The following is a 19,695-nucleotide window of genomic DNA, read 5'->3' as shown; positions in this document are numbered from 1 at the left end:
ATCAGTCAGGTACAAGGAAGTAGGATAATATAGCGATTCAGTATAAAATGATTCTAAAATAGAAAGGTCTATTTCAGACTTTTCTGACTTTAAGATAAAGACCTAACTTAGCTAGGCTGTAAATATAAAACAAAATCTCTTCCCAAGAGGGCTGTCTGACTGTCTCTAACAGGTTTGAAGCATACCTTTGAAAGATCTCTGAAGTTGCCTGGAAGGGTCAGGTCTAGCTCTTCAGATTCATAGTTTGTTAAAACCCACGGAAATACAGGGTATTGGTTCAGATCATTGTATGTTCGTCCTATAAAGAAAGAAAATATTTTAAGAATTAGAAAATAGTGTCCACTCCTCCAGCTGAAAAGCAATCTAGCAGTTACTTTTGTTGCCTCAGATGTTCTCAGTTCCCACCACTTCACAGAATCTTCTAGACAAAAGAAGTCATTTAGATGCATTTTTCTCGAATCAGAAGTCAACACAGAAATCAGCATAATATAAAGAGCATAGTACCTTTCAAGATCAACTAAAATGCACCGTATGCCACCTCTTCTTTTTTATTTCCATGAACATGTTTTCATAGCCTGAATGTTAAAATTTAAAACCACTAGACTATTATTTTCCTAGCAACTATATGCAGTATTGTTAGCTGACAAAGATTAAATGAGACTACAAACAGCAAGGGACATCTGAGATTTGCAAATCTAGGTCTGTCCTAGATAGAGCATAATAATCCATTATTCCCCACAGATTTTCTTCACTGAAGAAGTGGTGAGATTTCACTGCAATAGTGGAATTAAATGGAGGAAGTTGTATTTGCTTTAACACTATTTCATAAACACTTTGAAAATTAAAAAACATTTTCCGCCCCACAGAAGAGAAAGCTGACTGCCCCAGGCCACTCTCTCCAAATATAATGAAAGAAACATTGCTACTATCCCAGCAACTCAAATGTGCAAAAGCCATCTTTACAGTTCCAAAAGAACAATCTGCAACTGAAGTGAACTGGAAATTATGAATTTATCACAAGGAAAAGTGTTTGGGAAAGGCTGATATTTCTGTATCAGCTGGCATTTAGTAATATCTAACATTTCAGTGATGAAACAAATGAAATTGCTTAGTACAGAAGCATCAACCCTATTGATTTACTGAGAACCACATAATATGCAGCATGACTTAAAAAACAAAATCAGGTCATAAATATATGTGTGTATGTATTTATATAATACAATTAGCAGACTGAAATAACCCAGGTTAACAATTCCCAGTTCTGCAGCAGATTTACAGCCCTGTCTCACTAACTGCTTCCTTCCAGATTCTGCACAGATTCCTGGGGTATAGAGCCCAGCACAGGAAAACACAGGCTTCCTTGTTCTGAGTAGTACTTGCAATTCTCCACAAAAATCAACTCTGCTTTAATGAAATGTGAAACTTTCACTGCTTTACAAACATCTTATTTTTTCAACAGAAATTGATGAACAAGAAGCAAGTTTTTATTTTGTACATAGTTTTACTGGAAACGGGAAAAATACATATTGTTAACAACAGTGTGTCCTCATTTTTAATTTATGAACACATAGATGTTCACAAGAATATAAAAAAAATATTTGAAGTGCAAAAGCAACTTCATTAAAAAAGCACTACCAGCACTTTTTTTGTGGCACACAGATAAAGATGGATAGAAACAAAACCGCTTCTTTAATATTGACAACGGATGAATGCAAAACCACTCCTGGACAGAATGAGAATGTATCAAACAATTAAATCAAGAAATACACCATAATCCATGTAAGGGAGGAAAAGGAAAAGTGCTTTCTGGCAGAATATTAATTGTTTTAGCTTTTTGGGGGAGCTCTATATGTCTCAACAACTCTGAACAACTCTGAACTCTGAGACAACTCTGCCTCATTTCCCACATCCATCAAATCAGAATATTATTCTCCTCTTTAGCAAGGGATTTATTACATATGAAATGTAAAATTTCTTGAGATTGTAAAATTTAAGGTTCTATAAAATATGGCCTTTATAAAATTATACCTTTATATAATTAACATTTTTCTTACCATCAGAATCCTCAATTGAGTTAACTGAAGAGTATATAAAAGCTTGTGCAAAAGAAAGACATTTGCATTTTTGTAGAAAGCAGACTAAAGGAAATCTGAGATTCGGAAAGAGAATGACTGAGATGACTGTAGCCTGTTGCAAAGCTTAAGTAAAATAATGATTCTTCAGAATCAGAAGTTTCATGGGACGCAGTTAATACCATAAATAACTTCAGTTCAAAAAAATTTATAGAAATATTTGGAGAGGTGATAACATCATTTCACAGAATTTTGAAAAAAATTTGGGGTTATCCAAGATGACCTTACACTTCAAAACTGAGTTTTTATTTAATTTTTATATTCCCTTCATTTCAATTTCAATATTCAGTGAATAGGATTTTGACTTTCTGTTCCTGTTCCTGTTCCATTTGGGAACATCATAAATATGTGAACACCACAATAAAAAAGCAATCCTGAACCTCACTGCTGTATGTGAGTTCTTTCTTGCTGTATGGTTTTGATAGGTAACTTACAGTATCAACACATGAACAAATATCATGTGGAATTAGCTCCATGTCAGGACACTGCTGTAACTCTTTGTGTGCATTTTTTCACCTCACACTGAAAAACAATTTAATGCAGCTTAGGTAGGATAAGTCAGAAACAATGAAGCCTTTATGATTATGCATTTGATAAATATAATCATAGTCTTGTGAAAAAATAAACAAAGTATTTACTTCTCTCCTACTTCAATATTTATGGACCATGTTTTACTTATTAAGAGATTCACTACTAAGAATAGCTATTAATTTGTTTAGCAATAAAGTTAGCAATTTTTTTTCCTCTCAATTCAACTATTTTCTTAATACCAACAAATAAAAATTACTCGAGAAGATGATTTGTAATTTAAATAGTGAAAGGAGACCAAACCTACATGATAAGACCACACATCTATGCTTATCTGAATGGAAGACAGAGATCTAGGCCTATAATGGGATTACAAATCCCTAATTCTAAACATGCATAAATATTAGTGGTTTAACTTTATTAGGAATGCTTACTCAATCAGTTCTGGCTTCACAATTATTATTTTCAAAGTCAGACAAGGAATATATTTAGCTATCTCATCAACTGTCTGCTGCTTCCAACAAGAATTATTTGGTTCTTTATTTAGTGAAATAAACATGAAACATAAATCTGCACCACTATTGGTAGTCTCTATACCTTTTCAGAAGCTTCAGATTTCCCTCAAAGTAGGCTTACAGAGATTAATATTAAAGACTGAATATTAAATATCGCAAGCCTGTGACACTAATCTACTTGAACAATAAAACTGAGACATAGTAAATGAGACCTCAGAAACACTTGGTATGTTTCTTCATTAAAAAAAAGAAGAAAAACAAAACCCCAACTTTTTAATTAAACCATCCAATTTAATGTTTTTATATGGCATTTTAGTTTTGAAGGTAAAGTGAGCTAGAGACAGCTGACAAAGAAATTATAACTGCAATTCCTTGGTGAAAATGTTAATGACAGCAAAATATTGTTTAATTAGATGATTGCAGCATCTGGATTAACACTCTTTAAGAGCGATGCTCCTGTGCTTGTCTGCTTCTTCACACTTTACAGACATTTTGTCATCTCTAGGTCATTAGGAAAGAATTTTTAATGATTTTTCTAGAAGCAAGTAGTTCGAGTTACATCTAATTAGATGACAATAATAAGCCCAACACATGCAGTAGCTAAATATATACATAATTAACCAGTGAGGGCTTGTACATCACAGAGTAAAAAAGTGGAAAATGCTAAACAGGGTAAAAAAAAAAAGGGAAGGGGAAGAAGTTTGCCTGAATTTATTACCTGACTGAAGATGTAATTTTTTCTTTTTTTCACAAACCTTTAAAAATAATCCCTTTCCACTAGAAGAAATTACTTAAAAAAATCATGTATATAATTTTACTCCACTTATTTTAAAAGCTGTGGCAGGTAGGATTTAAAAGCATTAAAATTTCAACAAATACAAACTCAAACACACATAAAATATACTGCAATTTAAAAAATATTAAAAATAAAAAAAAGAAACAAAACCCAGCAGAAATCAGTTAAATACTGAGAATAGACTTCTGAGTAAAACAGTGGGCACTACAACCATATTACAAAATGCGTTTTTGTTCCCACTCATCTCAATTCCTTTTGATGCAGTCGGATTACTGTTAAGTGCTTCTTTAAATAATCTTGTAACTGAGAATAGTAAAAATTCCCTTTGTAACCAGAGGTGTTCAATATGGTGTTTTCCTATGCGCCTGAAGAAAGGGCAATTAGTATAATCATAGCTGCTTCCAAACTTTCGAAGAATCCCTAAGAAGGTGTCCAGGAGGAGAAAGGTGGCCAGGAAGGCTTATGTCTACACAATCAGGACAAAAACCAGGGGCAAGGAGTGTATAACACTGAGACTGATTGATAAGCAGCAGAATGCAGTGTTTACCTTTGGGAGAAAAACCCAGAGCTGTAAACATGATGAAATATGCTTGAGTCAGAAAAGAGGGCAAGAAAGAGGTGAAGACCTTGGAATCAGAATAGGGACGTGAGAAAATAGTTGTCTATGGAGAGGTACTTTGAATCAAAATTGCAGTAAGTCAGCAGGCTAATCATATAATCATATGTAATCATATATCACTGGATAGAAATCATCTAGAAAGAGAGAACTATGATAGCTGAAGTAGACAATTACTAAGTCATGAGTATGGACCACAACAGAAACAGCTGAAATAAAATAAAGCCAGGCAATGTTTCAGAGGTGATAACAGGGTGATGTAAAAGTTATATATATAAAAAAAAAAAGGAGTCATAAAAAGATGGATTTTTTTTTTTCAAGGGGACACTTCATTATTTCAAACATTGATTAAGAGCTTAACAGAATAGCCAGGGGCCATGCTTGTCAGGACAGACATATTGGCAAACCAGGGAGAGATTTAAGAAGAAAATCATGTATTTATTTCAGTGGCTCTGTTCTACAGAGACCAATGGTCTGTGTAATTAAGAGTATTCACAAGCAAGCAAAGGAATTCTTGTGGGAAAGGACCCAGTTGCATGTCACAAATTAAAGAAATGAGTTGGTGCTAGTAGTCTCACTTCTGAACATCTCTCTTCCAAGACTGCTATTTCTTGAATAATTTCAGAAAAGGATCGCAAGAAAACATGAGTGATTTTTGTAAAGGGCTAGATGCTAATTAAGCACCATTGGAATAAGAAAGGAAGCTACAAAGACTTCGCAAAAAGTGTACTCAACCATTTTGTTAGTGGACCTCTATTTATTAGGAAGAGAAGAAAAAGCAATGAAGGGACTTATGTATCACTTAACAGCAGAAAATACACATTTCTTAGGTGCCAAACCTACACATTTCTTAAGTGACTAAATTACAGCTCAGATACACTGAATAAGACAGTGGGAGCTAAATGGTAACGCAAATAAAAATATTTTGCTGCACATATTTTTCAATGGCTAACAAAATTATATTGTTAGAACAGAAGAAGCTGCTTCTTCTGGCAAAGAAGTTTTATCTTTTAACGAAACATTTCTTATGGGATCTCATTGCAAAAGAGTATAATTAAAAATTTATTTGTAAATTGGATTTCCAAGGAAGAAAGAAAATACGTGTATCCTCTTTACTTGGCAAATAAGGTAATGAATATATTTAATATTCTATCTTTGTATACAAAATAGAGAATCCTGTATTTTCTTCTAACTGCCAAGGGTCCTGTCTACAGTGTATATATGAATCTGCTTGTGTTTAATACAGATGTATTTGGACAGTTATCAGTTCAGTGTTATCAAAACAAGGGCAACATGTAGTAGAAGCACTCTGCTTCCAGTTCTGTATTTCCCGTAGAGACATTCTCTTCATTACAAAATGCCTATATGTTGTAAAGGAAATATTTTGAGAAATACCTTTCAACAGAAAATGTACAGAAATACAGGAACAGCTGTAAAAGCAGTGGTGTCATTCAGGCTGCCTCATAGCTCTCTACCCTGCAGTTTCCCAGATCTCAGGCCCTGGCAGTAGAGTGCCATGCAACAGCGGAGGCAGGAAATAGCCTGGGGATTTGAGAACTTTTAGGCTTTCTAGCATACAATTATGTTTTGAAGCATTCTCCATTGCCACTGGACTTGTAGCTCACATGCACTCCATCACAGGGTTGGGGGGAGGTTCTGGCTTTCCAGGAACTTTATTAGTAAATTCTTTCCAATACCCACAAATTCTTGAGGCTTTGGAAGTCAGCTTCCTAGCTGAAGTGCAAACTTCATTAGGACTACAAACCCAGGCTGATCTTTCAAAAAATAACTTTGGTGAATTTTTGCCTCTGTCAAAAAGTTGGAAAATTTCAGGATTTGTTCCAAATTGAGATTAAACGTTTGTTGTCATGTGTAGAACTGGCTGTTGGGCTTCAATCAGTTTTAGTTCTCTTATGTTGTTTTCAGTGAAGATTGCTTGTGTGTCATTAGCACAGAGTTCAACTATTGAGGATAAATTTTATTTTAATTTGCAGAGAAACATAATGAGTTTATATGAGAGTGCAGATGTCATAATGACATTAGCAACTGAAATCTATTTTTCTATGTTCATAGAGACTATGAATCTTCAAAATCTTAAAAGAAGAAGCACAAATAGAAAGCACATAATACAGCAATGCAATCATGCTTTCTTACAAGCTCATTGCATTGAAGGCCATTCTAACATGCAACAGTAATAGTTGATGTGAGCAGGACCCTTTATTTCACTAATCCTGATGGAACACTATCAGATGTGACAGCATTCTTGCTGACTGGGAAAGCACCCAAGAATCTCAGCTGCTTTTAGACATCCCTCCAAAATAATTTATGCAATTGTACAGTGACACTGTCTTCCCAGCGTAACATGATGACTGATACCTTTCTAGGGAAACAAGACCAGAATAGAAAATAAAAAGATTGGTAAGGACCCATTAGCAAAATCCAAGCAACGCAGATTGGTTTAAAATAAAAATCAAAGTATGGGATATTTTTTCTAAAAAGGAAAATTACCTCAAATGTTACTCAACACCTTGCTCACACCTTGGCAGAACAGCATGCATCAGTATTAATTCTTACTTCACCAATATTGGTGTCTTTTAAAACTTTAAAAATCTGCATATTGGCTCTCCTTTAGAAAAAAAATACCTGTTGATCCATGTGACCCGAAAGCATCATTAAAAAGAATGACTTAAAATAAATCAGTCAGTACAAGATGGAGACAAAGAGGCCAAATTTCTTCTGAAGACTCAAATTTACCTTCCTCTCCTTTGGAGAATATAGTATTTACCTAAATTTGAATTTGAATTTGATCATGCACTGCTGAAAGACTTCATAAGATGGTAGGTAATACTGTGAAAATAAGCAAGTGAGCTTATACAATTAGCAACAATGAGATTACATGAACAAATGAGATTTACCAGTAAGAGACTGATACCAAAAAATCTGCCAGAAATTAAGTGCTTTGAGTCAGAGAGACTACAAAGATATTGACCAAGCTGTTGGAAGCTTTTCCAAATAAAATACAGGTTCATAGAATCACACACACAAACAAAAATATAGTCACTAATCCTCCAGTGCCTCCCTGGGCATAGCAGGTGGTACATGGAATGAAAATGCAAGGCCATCCTGTTGTAAGGCAGGTGGATGACACTATATGACATTAAGAGAAATGTGTCTCATACAATCACCCGGCTGTTTGGATATAAAGCCTGTGTAGCCGTACTAGTATCAAACAACAGCTAAAAAACCATTTTTCTTGAGACCTCTGAGATGCTGTGAAGGAAGTTCTTCAGGCTGAACCTTGTTTACTGATGGATACTTCAGTGTAAGTGTCACTGCAGTTCTTAATTGAATTCAGACATAATGATGTCTTCCAGGTTTGGGTGCTTTTCTGATATACCTAAAAATAAATTACCCTGAATTTTGATTAAAAATGAAAAGTAATTTATCAAAAAATTGCTCAGCTCTTGTCTACTCTCATTTGAAGAGTTTAGACATACTGCTTACAGAAGAAATGAATACATAAAAGGGATATTACAAGTGAAGGACTGTTCTGTCAATAATCTATTGGACAAGGACTGAGGGGGCCTGGGCTAACTTCCCATCTCTTCACTAAACCCTCCAAGTTCTGGTGAGGCAGTCAGGGAGCCTGAGAGACTCTGCTTGCGTTTCCTCATCAGCAGAAGGGCGGCGGATGTGTGAGAGACATAGAGTGGCTGGAGGCAGGCCAGTGTCCAGAAGCAGGATAGCAGCATTCTTGTGGCACTGCGCCAGAGGTAATAAACGCTCAGCAAGGCTCCTTCCTTCAGCAGAGATCTGGGGGACTGTGGCTAAAATGCCTGAGAACCAAGCTGGTTAGCCTACCACTGGACTGCACCATATGGACTTTCCAGCACAGGGTCTCTGGTAGCTTCAGGGACTCTGCTTTGTGCTCCACTGCACAAGGTAAACATGCCCTCAGATTTCCAGCTGTTCAGTGGTAGCACTTCTGTATCACACTGGGATAATTTGATGACACATTTATTAACGTCTGTAAGACTGGATGCACAGAGGATGACTACCATATAAAAGCTTAAAGGTTCAAACCAAGTGAGTTTGACAGCTCCAGAGTTCTGTCACTGCCCTAATGGGTAGAATGCTGTGACGGTCCTCAGACTGGTCAGCGTAACAGGTGTTACCTTTGGGTTTCACACTTACATTTGTCATATGTCTGGCCTGAGGGAAACCTCAAGCATAAAATTCAAGACGAAGTAAAGATGAGAGTTGTAACACTGGAGTAAAAAGTTATGCCTGGTGGAATTTAATTTGGGTTTCAAATTAAAGCTCACTGGAGTGAAATGTCTGAGGAAGGTTCTCCTCAGGCAGATTCATAAGCAGCATGTGTGCTACAGGCAGAAATTGCAGTAGCAGACAACCTCCTTAAAATCTTTGTATATAACGTAGAAAGCTGCTGCTTTTTACAGCTAAAATTACCACACAAGTTAACACATAGAAAAGAGAAAGGTGAAAAGAATAATGCCATCATGAATGTTTAATTAATGACAATTGCCAAGAAAGCTCTTCTTTTGCCAATAACAAATGATGTTTATGGCAGTTATCCCTCATTTAAAATACTTAATCTGGTATTGTATTTCAGCTCAAAGAACTAAATGAGAAAAGATGCTGTAATCTAATCATACCACAATCCAGGTGACATCTGTACTAGGCAGAATACTGTTGTTATTCTGCTGTCTAGTTGCTATTGCTGAGAATGATGAAGTAGCGAAATTACATTTTCCCATTATTATTTCCAGACACTCTCTGGCAATGGTTTGTTGACTCTAATAAAGCTTCAGACAAAGCTGTCAGCAGAGGAAATGGCAGAAGGGGAGCAAGGAACAGCCTCCACAACAATATATGAATCTAAAGTCTCAGTGATAGGTAGTGCATTTCCTGATAGAATTTTATGTGTGTGTTTCAGAATCTATCATAAAGCTGTAGCTGAATTCTAGAGGGATAAATGTATGTTATCAAGTCACTGTGCTTAAGATTTTGACAAACATAAACATATTATGAAGAATTACAGAGTTAGAAGCCTTACCTGCTATAGTGTTGAGGAACATCAAGTATTCAAAGTTAGATATCTCCCGTCTCTGCCAGCGCTGAGTCATGTTGGATGATTTATAAAGCTGTCGGGGAGTGGCCAGAGAGATTCTCCTAGGAAATATATTTAAAGAATGATTTTTTTTCAGAGTCTCATTAAACGTTAAGATGTAGGGCAATGTCATTAGTGTGATTAATTTCAGATTCTCTCAGAGGCTTTTTTATTTCATTTAACGAAGTCAAGAAGACATTACTACCCTTATTTGAGAAATTACTAAAATTAACAGCTATATTTTATTTTACCAGTACTACAGCATAGTAGTAATTCAGAATAGTATATTTTGTGTTTTATTTTATTCTGAATCTGATTAAAAGACTGGGAGTAAAAAACTGCAGACCTCCTGGTGCCTGGCTTATCCAGCAGGAATAAAAGAGGAATACCATTTCCCTGTTTCAAAAGGATATGTTGAGATAAGTTCATTAAGGTGAGTGAGTGATAAATAAGTGCCATATATTTCCAGCACACGGATTGAAGATATTTATTCCACAATTTGTGCACCTCCTCCACGGTCAGCTACCCATGCTCCCTTCCTATATCCCAGTAAGCTTCAAGATTTCTATTTACAGCCTAGTTTCTGAAAGAAATAACTTTTATTAATTTATCCACTCACATGTCCATCTGCCTGTCTCTCCATAATAACTTCTGAATTTCATTTCATTCAGATTTGGAAAAAGAGTAGACACTTCTAAGATACTCAAATTCCACACATTACCTAAAACTTACATGACTGAATTAAGGGAGAAAAAACAAACCGCTGTGCCAAGGAAGAGAAAAGCAGAAAACTTCAGCTCTTCTGTATTCAGTTTGATACCATCATAGTAACCAAATACTATGCACCAAATTCTAAATTACCCATACCATTGCATTCACCAGCCATAGCTGGTAAAACACAGGGGACTAGATTCAGTCTTGGTTAACGCATCAAAGAAAAGAATCTGCAACAAACAGAAATATCCTCACTGCGCACAACTCATTCCTAAGGAAAACAGTCATTCCTGAAAAAAAAGACATGGAAAATCTTTGGGAGAAGAAAAAGATCAACTCCTGAGATATTTATTTTTACAGAAACCTAAATTTTATAAATGGATGAAAATAAAGAAAATGTTTATACCTGCTAAAAAAAAATAAGGGGATCCTTAGTGTGCAGCCTATTCATTAATTTAAAGAATGTATCTAGTATTTATATAGCCTGTAAAGAGTAAACAAGGACCCCCAATGCTTTGGTTTTCAGTTGCACACCAAACATTAAGTGTACTATTTCTAGATTCTGAATGCTGAGCAGTTTCTTAAAGTCACAAACAAGGTGTCAAATTGGGCAGCAATTACAAAAATGTGGACCATCTACTTCTACAGATACATGTACATACTCCTACGTATGCACTAAACCCTCTTTCTGGAGAAAGTATGAGTTTTGGTTTGTGACTGGAGTGTACAGGTATCAAAATTATATGTCTAATTGTCAATGTGTCAGTTGCCTATCTCTGCCATAATTTGGCTGACAAATTGAGCATACAAAAATTACCATGGAAATGTAGGTACTCTTCTTTCTTTTTTTTTTTTTTTTAAATCTCTGTATTTACCCAAAATAGCAGTATGTAAGGTCTTGTCAGCTTGGAAAGAAAGACCTTCACTGGTACACAACAGATGTTACAATTTTTTTTAAGTTGTTTCTGTTGCAATTCTTCTGAACAATTTACCCAAAGAATTATCTGAATGTAATCATACTTTATATTTCATTTTATAGAATAACAATTACTTTTACAGTGGAACTTTCGAAGACATGTTGTTCCCAGTAAACTTTGAGTAATGCTACACACAAATTAATAAATACAGAAAATAAAAATACTAAAGAGGTCATTAAATTTACAAAGCATTTCTGTCACAGACTATCTCTTTCTCCCATGGCAAAACAACAGTTATGCATCAGTACAGCTTAGTAGATCCTTTTAAACTTTACTCACAATCTCCCAGGAAGTCTCAATCTCCCAGGAAGTCTCAAAAATCTATAAGCTGTCAAGTTTTGGACTTCACATTTTAATGATTTGAGCAAAATCTACAGAAAATCAAAATGTATTTAAAAAGCTACTTAGTTACTCTATATCTAAAGTATTTGAAAGGTCTGCAGTTATTTCAGCAGAGACTGGAAAAAAATATGCACAACTGGTTTCACATCTGCTTATTTCAGTTAACATAGACCCACTGTTTTCTGTTTTGCTAAATGCACACAATTTTGACCAAACCATTTCTCTCCTTCTATATGCCCTCACCAATAAGAAGATGCACAAATGAATGTGCTTCTTTTATTTCTAGAGAACAGTGAAATACCTACTTAAAGTGGAAACTGCAGAAGACTGTCTGTTGTACAAGGGTATGAGCCAATTTTTCAAGATTGATTTTTCCCATTTTATTGAGGGAAGGGATGCTATATATCCCATGACCAACCCCCTTTCACAATCACTTAATTTAGTTAGCTACAAGCCAATCTCACACAAAGAATCTTTTAAGTATCCTAGAAAAAATATAGCACCTGTGTGAGGTTCTGTGGTGTGCTGCTCCTGTTCAGAAACAAAAATGTCTTGGGAAAGCCACTGACTTTTGACAAGAAACTCATCAATATTCACTTTCAATCAAAGCTCTGAAAGGGGTTTCATGCTTTGATGACAACAAATATTAGTTTTCCTAACCCCCTCCCTTCTGAAAATCTCAAAATCCAGCTTCTGGATCTGGAAATCCATCACCAAGCTACTGACGTGGAATAAATGGCAGAGCTGAGCTGACGTTAAATATAATTAACATACTAGACAAAATACATTTCCATTCAGCAAAAAACTCCATAATTTCTCTTTCTTAGATTTAGTAACTGAAGCTATTGTTTTCGTAATGCGTTAATAGCCCACAGAAGTTCAGTGGAAGGTGCTAGCACACGTTTAGTGGAGAAGGATGATATTGTATCTTTTACCACTTTTTTGATCTCTATATGCTTACAAAACTATCAGGCAGCTCACAGTTTCTGAGCATGTCATCTGAGCTGAGATGTCACTAAAAATGTATCAGTAAATTACACTTGAGGGGTTAGAACCTAAAAAGTGGTCTGCTAATAGCATTGCAAAAATGAACATATTTACCTATGTAAAATCATATGGAGCTGTAGAAATAAGTAAAATATAAGGCACAGTACTGTCTGCCCAGGTGTCTCCTATGACATGTTTCAGGAACATTTAAAATGTGTTTATTAAAGACAGATTGATTTGATTGCTGAATCAGACCAAACTTTTCAACATGTGAATAGGAATTTTAAGTCATAATAACTTCTCTGTAACATTATGCACAGGCTTGAATGCTTTGTTGAAGCAAAGCATTAAACAGCTTGTTGAGAAAAGTAGTAAAGAGGCAATCTGGATACATGCTCAAAACAGCAATCTGTAACAGTCTTGGGAAGAGATAGTAGCTCATCTGCTTCTAACTCTTTGTGCCACTAGCAGATCACGAATATTGTTTTTTCTTTCTATTTCCTTCCTTCTTTGATAATTGCAGAATTTCCCCATGAAAACAGAAATGCATTTAAAGTCCATGTAATGCATTAAAAGTAATATGCTCCTTTAGAACATTTCTATCATGAACATAATTCTTTATGGTAATGTATTTAACTTTAGATGAAATATTTATCAGAGTAGTATCAGAGAGGAAATATTAATTACAAAAATTAACTCAGAACTTAAGCAAAAAAACCCAAAGATCTGCTTTTTGTTAAAATATTTTAAAGCTCAGCTGAATCTGGAAAATTGTTCATAAAAAAGGATAACATTTTACTCAGCATAGCAGTTCTTTTTGGTTGCTCAGCATAACTTCTCCTAATGTTAGATATATAAATAAACAGATTTTTTAAATTACCATTCCAGAACAAACATATTCATAGGAAAGGAAACTACCTTCTAGCATCAACAAAATATTAACAACCAAGCAGTTAAGAGACAGATTTTCCCTCAGTTACTCCACTGCAATCCTACTGAAGACAACAAGGGTATGTAGACAGAAAAAAAATCCCAAAACCATGATTACATGGTCTTTATTGTGCATAAATCATACCATGACTGGCACAAAAACAACTTCACTACCATATGCTAGATTTATTCTGAAGGCTAGCAAGCCCATTTTTGACTCAAATTGAAATTCAAGCAAAAAGGTATCAAAATAACTCCAGATGAAACTTTTCTAAATAATTATACATCCACAAACTTTTTCAGACAATTATTTACTGAATAATGCACAAAGCATATGAATTTCAAAAGCAAAAAACATCACTGTAGATATAAAATTCTGATTAAGGAATTTGCATTTTGTTTGTTCTAGACCATGTGGCCATTTGTATTTCAGAAAAGAGTACTATTACTTTCCATTTACAGACAGCAGTTCCTTTAATCTGAGTATTTGGAAGAGTAATGCAAATATTAAGGAGATGCACCTTCCAAGGAAATGCCCCAACTTCCCCTTAATCTCAGTGAAAACCTGAAAAATTTGGCAGTTTGCCTAAGAACTTCAGCACACTCAGGAGATCAAGCCTTAGGCATCATGAAATTCTTGAGCTCATGACAGGGAATGATGTTCAGCTGGGACTGAAATAGTTCCTCAATCCTACAAATGCTTTGACGCTTCACAGTATTTCCACATTCTGCACTGGGATAAAACAAGGACAATATGAAGTTTTAGTTTGCAGGAAATGACTTAAAGAAAGAAAAGACACATCCCAGACACCACAGTGATGATTTAGACACTGGCTTTTTGCCAATCCTTCTTTTGTCAAGCCAAATGGAGACCTGAAACCTATGTACCACATTTTGTGAATTTCCTGCTGTTTCCACATTCACTTGTGTTTATCTAGTCTTCTTTCATTTTGAACAGAAATTAATTCTGAACCTAAATATTTTTCACCAAACTTCTGTGGATACACCCTCGAAACTAATATTAGGTCTGAACAAACATTTCCAAACAAACACTCAAAAAAAAATATTGGAGGCAGAAACATACCCCCTACCAAACTCAGTGAAGTACATATGAAGACTTTATCCATCACTGAAATATGAACACATTTATAGTATAAGATCTGACAATCCCCAGCCTTTTCCTGTCCTGATATGATATTGATGTTGAAACTGCACTTGTTCGTATATGTGAAAATCTGTAAAACTGAACCTTTTTGAAAACATGTATCCTCCTTAATTTTGGAAGTGGAAAGAATAATGCATTATACTAAAGAATGGAAGAAATTAGGAAATTACAAAACAGCCACTATACTTGATGACCAGTGAAGTAAACCCCACACACATTCATACAAAAGGCAAGTGAGAAGACAGATATAAAAAATTACTTTAATTCATAAGCCACAAAATCTAGTCAAGTTTAGCTCCATCTCCTGCATATCAATCACAGCAGGGCTGAACATTCTTCGTTGCATTTTTAAAACTGACTGAAAACCATGCTTTGAAAAGATAAGGTATAGGGTAGTTTTTTGGTTCCTCCCTAGAAGGTACTTATCACAGAATCACAGAATCCCAAGGGTTGGAAGGGACCTCGAAAGATCATCTAGTCCAACCCCCCTGCAAGAGCAGGGTAACCTAGAGTACATCACACAGTAACTTGTCCAGGCGGGCCCTGAATATCTCCAGTGTAGGAAGACTCCACAACACCCCTGGGCAACCTGTTCCAGTGCTCTGGCACTCTCACAGTAAAGAAGTTCTTCCTGATGTTCACATGGAACCTCCTATGCTCCAGTTTACACCCATTGCCCCTTGTCCTATCACTGGATATCACTGAAAAAAACCTAGCTCCATCATCCTTACACCCACCCTTTACATATTTGTAAACACTGATGAGGTCACCCCTCAGTCTCCTCTTCTCCAAGCTAAAGAGACCCAGCTCCCTCAGCCTCTCCTCATAAGGGAGATGTTCCACTCCCTTAATCATCTTATATTCTGTAATTAAAATAAAAATCTAATTTATAATACTTTTACTTCTATTCCATAATAGGTCATATAGCAAATAAAGGGTATTGTTTCTCAAACTAAAGAAAGAGAAAATCTAGAATCTCATTCTAGAATATATATTATAAAGAATAATATTTTAGTATTGACATGCTTGAAAATATCATTTGTATAATACAGTAAGCACAAAATACACAAACTATTTTAATTACATTACCTGGCTTGTGGCAAACCATAGCTGGTTCCTACTCCAACACGTGGCAAGCTGTACACAACTTTTTTCACTGTTGCTTGGTCAGGAAAATTAAACATAACAGAAGCTAAATGAGGAAGAGAAAATATGGACTAGTAAACCACCTGAAGAAGTCTGTTTCTCCACCTGCATATATTTTTACAATGCAGTTTGATTTTTATTTGGGAAGAGAAGTCAAGTTCTACTTTCCTTCTCCTGGTAATCCAAGTCAGAACAGAAATTCCTGGCATATTTCATGCCTATGTATCATTAACACTAACATTTTGTCACTAACTGTCCCATTTTGCAGAAGACCTGAGCAGGGCATCCTTCAGAGGCACTGAAGCTTGCCATTAACCCATAAAACCTCTTACCAGGCTGGGAAGCTGTTCAATAGCTGGCACTAAAACACACAGGACCAGAAATTGTTTAATTCTCTCCACAGCTGAAATCAAAGCTTATATCAGAGCTCCTCAGGGCAAAAGACTAGAGACACACCTCACAACAGCTCAACTCTGACTCAGAACAGTGCATACAGAAAACTGAGAGGATCCATTTATTGATCTGGTCATTTTTACTTCAACTCAGAAAATGGAGCAGACAGGTGAGATCATAGAAAAAGCAAATTTCCTATCAAATATTTTAAGAATTTACCAATTGCAGTGACTTGTTTTTATAAACAAATATCTCTACTAAGCAGAAAGTAGTGAGATTGACTTATGCAATTCATTTTAATATGAAATGCAATGAACACATGGAAGGGTAAGCATTACTGAACAGACATGAGCACTTTATCAAAGGAATCACAGAGTTTAAATTCTAAAATTAACAAGTAACACAAAATAACTATTAATATATTTTTATGCAACAAAATAAACAAAAACATACTTCTGTTTGCCATAAACACTTCCAAAGCTGTGTTCTGTAGAAGGTAGCGTCTTGAAAAAACAGCCCGAATCTCACTGAACATCCATTTTCCATGAAGGCCTTCTGTATAGGCAAGGACCTTTAAAAAAAATCAAGATAAGAGTTATTAGCAGGAGCTTTTCATTAAAGTATTACACAAGAACATAGTAAATTTCACCCATTAATGAAGTAAACTTAATTGTATTTCTTTAACACCTAAAAACCATGACTTAAAACGTGAACATAATTTTTTTTTTAAAAATACAGTGAAGTATAGCTGTTAGAAGAATATCATAAGTACTGTAACATGATACTCCTAAGATATTTCTTGAAAGTCACATTAACTTATTTCCTCCAAACTCTACAAGCAAACACAGGGTAATGGACACAGTTGCAATTATGCTTAGCTGTATATTCTTCCAACACTCTGCATGACACAGTTGTCATGTATCAGATAACAGATTTACTTCTGAGACTATATTATGCAAAGTACAACCAAAATAATATACCTTCTTATTCATATCCACTTTAGGGTCATATTCCTTCCATTTCATTAATAAATACAGAAATTTGCTAAAAGAGTATGTTGACACAATATTTTTTCTAAAGTTATATCCCAAACAATGAGCAAAATTTAGCAATTTGTATTTTTGCATTTTAAAATGAATGTTTAAAATAGTTAAAAGTAGCATTTATTTCCAATGTATCCATTCCTCAATTGAAGATATTGTTTGAAGACTAGATAGCAATACCTAAATTATTTTTTTCACCATTCATTGTTCTGGATGTTCAGGAAAACAGACAAAAAAGACACAATTTAATTAGGTATCAGCTTTATTAACTTATCTGTGAATTATCATCCCAGGAGTATCATGCATTGAAGAGCTACCCTTTTCCAATCCTTTTCATCAGCTGGAAGGCTGTTTTCAGCTCTCTGCCTCTGCTTAGATGGGCTCTGTTCATAGCTGAGACCCTGACTTCATGCTAGGAGGAATCAGTTGTCTGGGATGGTTATCATCCCCTCACAACACCCAGCTGCATTTCTAAGGCTCTGTAGACTGCACCTTCCCCTGTGCTGCAGTTACTGAGAATGCTGCAGCTTCAGTGAAAAGAAGTAACACAATGAAAACTTTTGCTAACAGGAAATGCAAAAACAAGGTTTCAGATTGGAAAGACTGAATTTCTCTGTTCTCTGTTAGGTATGTAGAAACTGTTGGTACACCAGCTTGCAATGCTTTACTCACTCAGTTGGGGTCTTTGTTATCATGATCTCCTCCAACTTCTGAAAACGGAAATGTTAGGGAGACCTTATGTTGCTGCTGTCAACAATCCTTCATGCTTGAGATAATAGAAATTATATTCCCTCATTTTTTTCACTGATGTAGCTTCAATTTTGTGACGTGTCTTCATAAATGAAAAAATTGATTTAAGTTTGTACACTTGATGCTAAAAGAGCTCCACAGATTTTTGTTGATTTGTTCTCCATAACCTTTTTCTCATAACCATGATGAGTCTATTTCAGAGCTGAAAGTAACAGCAACAATACAAATATGCTTCAGCACACTTAAGAGGATTCAAGTGTTGCTTCTGTCCTTGATGGAAACTGGACAGAGGAACACACTGAACCTCGTGTTCTGCGTATGTGAGAAGAAGTTACAGACAAAACTTAGAGCAACACTGTGGCTCACAGCCCTGTTTTATTCAACTCAGTTCTCCACACTAACTAAACACAGCCTTGAAGAAGGAAAGCGGGTTGATTTCTTTGGGGGTCCCCAGACACACGCAAGAGACTATATGCTCCCTCCATCCAGTCACAAGCCAGCTGTGGAATTACTACCTCATTCGCTTAAGTCTTGCAATGGTTAAAAATCTGCACCTGATTTTTGCTTTGAACCCTGTTGACCAGCTTCTAGCCACTAGATCTCATGACACCTTTGTTAGATTAGAAAGTCTTCTAGTATCAGATAGGGACAGATTTCCTTGTGTCAGTAATTACAGACTATGATCTAGTTACTGCTTGGCTTTCTCTTTGATAAGCTAAATAAACCAAATTTTCTTTCAATCTTTCATTGAGATCAGATGCTAGGATACAGCTGGTATTGTGTATGTGAAATTCAGATGGCTAAGAACAATGACCAAAGATTTCAGCACCTTCTTTCTTTGAATGCATTCTGGTGCTATCTGATATGCAATTTTTGTAAATACACAGGTTCTTAAGATACACAGAGAAAACAGGGAAGACAACACTCTAGTTAGAAAAAGCTAAAAGATGAAAACAGTCTCCAAGAGAGAGGAGTTTGAAATGTATATAGCTGCAATCAGATGTACAGCAGCCAGGAGATTTGCCAAATAATTAGTTCCTTGACAAAATACCATGCTTCAGGAATTCACTTTTTATTTCAAAAGCATTTCTAGCTGTCCATTTTTTTTGCTAAAGAAAAATGTTTAATACTGACTATATCCTTTGTATCAACATCTTAGATGATTCACAGTAATAGTTTTACAATGTCTTAAGGTATACCACAGCTTAGTTGTTATAGATCAACACCAAAAGCCCATTGTATACTGACCACATACTGCTTTTTTCTTCCTCCTCTTTTCACTCAAATATAAACCAAGTGTAACTCCACAGAGGTACCATTCATCCTTTTATGACATGAATGACTTAAGAAAGCGCTCCAGTAAAACAGGTAGATAGGAAATCAGAGGAAAGAAGGAATCTGTAATTCAATTACTGTCCAAAATTACACTCTACTTAACTGCCTATTGGTCCTACAAATATCAGATTATCATGTTGATATCAAATCATCACAATTATTTAAGTATTTCTCTTGTATTGTTTTCCTGTCCAA

General features: G+C 35.4%; 1 protein-coding gene across 6 annotated transcripts in view; it reads right to left on the bottom strand.

The window, feature by feature from the left end:
• Nucleotides 1–19,695, bottom strand: part of NBEA (neurobeachin) — a 509,113-nt gene that overhangs the window by 90,241 nt on the left and 399,177 nt on the right. For all 6 annotated transcript variants that reach the window (XM_034074343.1, XM_034074342.1, XM_034074344.1 and 3 more), the window contains 4 exons: nucleotides 16,826–16,943; nucleotides 15,923–16,025; nucleotides 9,665–9,780; nucleotides 186–298 (listed from right to left, as the gene is read on the bottom strand). In XM_034074343.1, the coding sequence (XP_033930234.1) occupies nucleotides 186–298; nucleotides 9,665–9,780; nucleotides 15,923–16,025; nucleotides 16,826–16,943 (450 nt within the window). The remainder of the gene's footprint in view (nucleotides 1–185; nucleotides 299–9,664; nucleotides 9,781–15,922; nucleotides 16,026–16,825; nucleotides 16,944–19,695) is intronic.

Source organism: Melopsittacus undulatus, chromosome 2 (genome assembly GCF_012275295.1).
Source record: "Melopsittacus undulatus isolate bMelUnd1 chromosome 2, bMelUnd1.mat.Z, whole genome shotgun sequence".
Taxonomy (NCBI): Eukaryota; Metazoa; Chordata; class Aves; order Psittaciformes; family Psittaculidae; genus Melopsittacus; species Melopsittacus undulatus.
This window is presented reverse-complemented; position numbering and strand designations above follow the sequence as displayed.